We start from the raw sequence: 2,312 nt of genomic DNA, 5'->3' as shown, positions 1-2,312 counted from the left end.
TGGCTCTAGCTGGATGGTCGGAGCGGTCGTCTCCGGGTCTCGGCTCCAAACCTCCATCCGTTGGGGACGTGCCGGGGGCTTGGTGGGACGCTTTGGGATCCCGTATCAGCACGTCTGTCCTTGCAGGTGACGGGACCGTGGACGGCGAGGAGGATGGTGGTGGTGAGAGGATGGAGACGAGCCGAAGAAGATCCGGGATGGGACAACGTGGGGCTGGGAAATGGGTGGAGAAGGGGACGAGGGGTGGTGGGACGAGGGGTGGTGGGACGGGGGACAGCGCGCGGACAGGGGGTCCCAGCGCAGGAGATGCCGACGTCTGCGGGGAGGGCGGGAGAAGTTTTCCCTGTGGATCCTCCCCGGCCGCCCACCGGCACGTCCGCGCCGGCGAGAAGCCCTACAAGTGTCCCCAGTGCGGGAAGAGCTTCGGGCGCAGCTCCCACCTCATCGCCCACCAACGTACCCACACCCACGAGCGACCCTACAAGTGTCCTGACTGCGGGAAGACCTTCAGCCAGAGGTCCAACCTCCTCATCCACCAGCGGGTCCACACTGGAGAGAGGCCCTTTGGGTGTCCCGAGTGTGGGAAGAGCTTCAGCTATAGGTCCGTCCTCCTCATCCACCAGAAGACCCACACCGGGGACAAGCCCTACGCCTGCGCCGACTGCGGGAAGATCTTCAGCCAGAGCTCGGACCTGACCAAGCACCACCGGATCCACACCGGGGAGAGACCCTACGGTTGCGCCGAGTGCGGGAAGACCTTCAGCCTCCATTCCCACCTCCTCTCCCATCAGAGGACCCACAAGGGGGAGAAGCCCTACGCTTGCCCCGAGTGCGGGAAGAGCTTCAACGATAGCTCCAACCTCATCACCCACCAGCGGATCCACACCGGGGAGAAGCCCTACGGGTGCCCCCAGTGCGGGAAGTGTTTTGGACGCCTCTCGCATCTCCACCGGCACCGGAGGACCCACACGGGGGAGAAGCCCTTCACCTGCTTGAGCTGCGGGAAGAGCTTCGGTGAGAGCTCATCCCTCATCCGTCACCAACGGGTCCATACGTGAGCCCGTTTTGGGGTGGGAAGAGGAGCTCCAGCTTTCCCGTCAAGGATGGGGAAAGCAGCCGACACCTTCCCCGGCTTGATGGTCGTGAGTGTCAGGCGGCAGCACCCCACAGATCACCCCAAAATTGGGCAGGGAGAAGGAGCTCAGTGGGGTTTGGTTTTTTTTTTGGCTGGTGCTCGACCCCAAGACGTGTGGGGCACGTCTGATTTCTTCCTGACGGTGTTCCACCAAAAAACCTGGAGATCCTCCAGGATGGGCAGGAGAAATAAAGTCCAGGTGGGTTCTCCAGGCTCTCCAAGCCTTCGGAGCCACCAAGTCCTCAAAGTCCTGGGTGACGGCCATCAAGGTGAGGTGTCCCCCAAGTCCTGGGTGGTGGTGGCAGGCGCATGGGGCGAGATCACCCAGTTTTGGAGCTGTCGGGAAGACCTGGTTGGCAGACCCCAGGGGCGCAAGGGGCCACTCCACGGGCATGAAGGAATGGCACGATGCGCGCTAGAGCTCTACGTCTTCTCCTGAGGCAGGGGATGGTCCTTCCCTCAGCGAGAGGGTCTCCACAGCCTTCATGGGAGGATGCATCTCAGCTGTACGGGGCGGCCCCTGTGTCGTAAGGACTGGTGGTCTCTATCCATGAGGTCAGTTCGGACGCAGAAGGTCCCAAGGGGGGGGGAAATCTCATCACGGCTCCTTGTCGGGAGGGTTTGGTGGAGCTGAAACCTTGATGGAGCAAAGTTTGGTGGAGCCAAAAACTTTGATGGAGCCAAAAACTTTGATGGAGCCAAAACTTTCATGGAGCCAAAACTTTCATGGAGCCAAACCCCGATGGAGCCGAAACCCCAATGGAGCCAAAACCCCAATGGAGTCGAAACCTTGGTGGAGCCAAAACTTTGATGGAGCCAAAAATTTTGATGGAGCCAAAACTTTGATGGAGCCAAAAATTTTGATGGAGCCAAAACTTTGATGGAGCCAAAACTTTGATGGAGCTAAAACTTTCATGGAGCCAAACCCCGATGGAGCCGAAACCCCAATGGAGCCGAAACCCCAATGGAGCCGAAACCCCAATGGAGCCGAAACCCCAATGGAGCCGAAACCTTGGTGGAGCCAAAAGTGGAGTGGAGCCAAAACCTTGGTGAAAACCTTGGTGAAGCTAAAACTTCGATGGAGCCAAACTTCGATGGAGCCAAACTTCGATGGTCAAAACCCTCTGATGGAGCCAAAACCTTGGTGGAGCCAAAACCTTGACGGAGCCGAACTCTT

General features: G+C 59.3%; 1 protein-coding gene across 1 annotated transcript in view; it reads left to right on the top strand.

The window, feature by feature from the left end:
- Positions 1–126: 126 nt before the first annotated feature.
- LOC103895475 (zinc finger protein 850) overlaps positions 127–2,312 on the top strand; it is a gene marked incomplete at both ends in the record, with an annotated part of 29,788 nt that continues 27,602 nt past the window's right edge. Inside the window, one exon of the mRNA XM_019470953.1 lies at positions 127–1,054. Coding sequence (XP_019326498.1) covers positions 127–1,054 — 928 coding nt within the window. The remainder of the gene's footprint in view (positions 1,055–2,312) is intronic.

This window comes from Aptenodytes forsteri, unplaced genomic scaffold (assembly GCF_000699145.1).
Source record: "Aptenodytes forsteri isolate BGI_AS27 unplaced genomic scaffold, ASM69914v1 Scaffold337, whole genome shotgun sequence".
NCBI lineage: Eukaryota > Metazoa > Chordata > Aves > Sphenisciformes > Spheniscidae > Aptenodytes > Aptenodytes forsteri.
The sequence above is the reverse complement of the archived record's forward strand: the minus strand, read 5'-3'. Positions and strand labels throughout refer to the sequence as shown.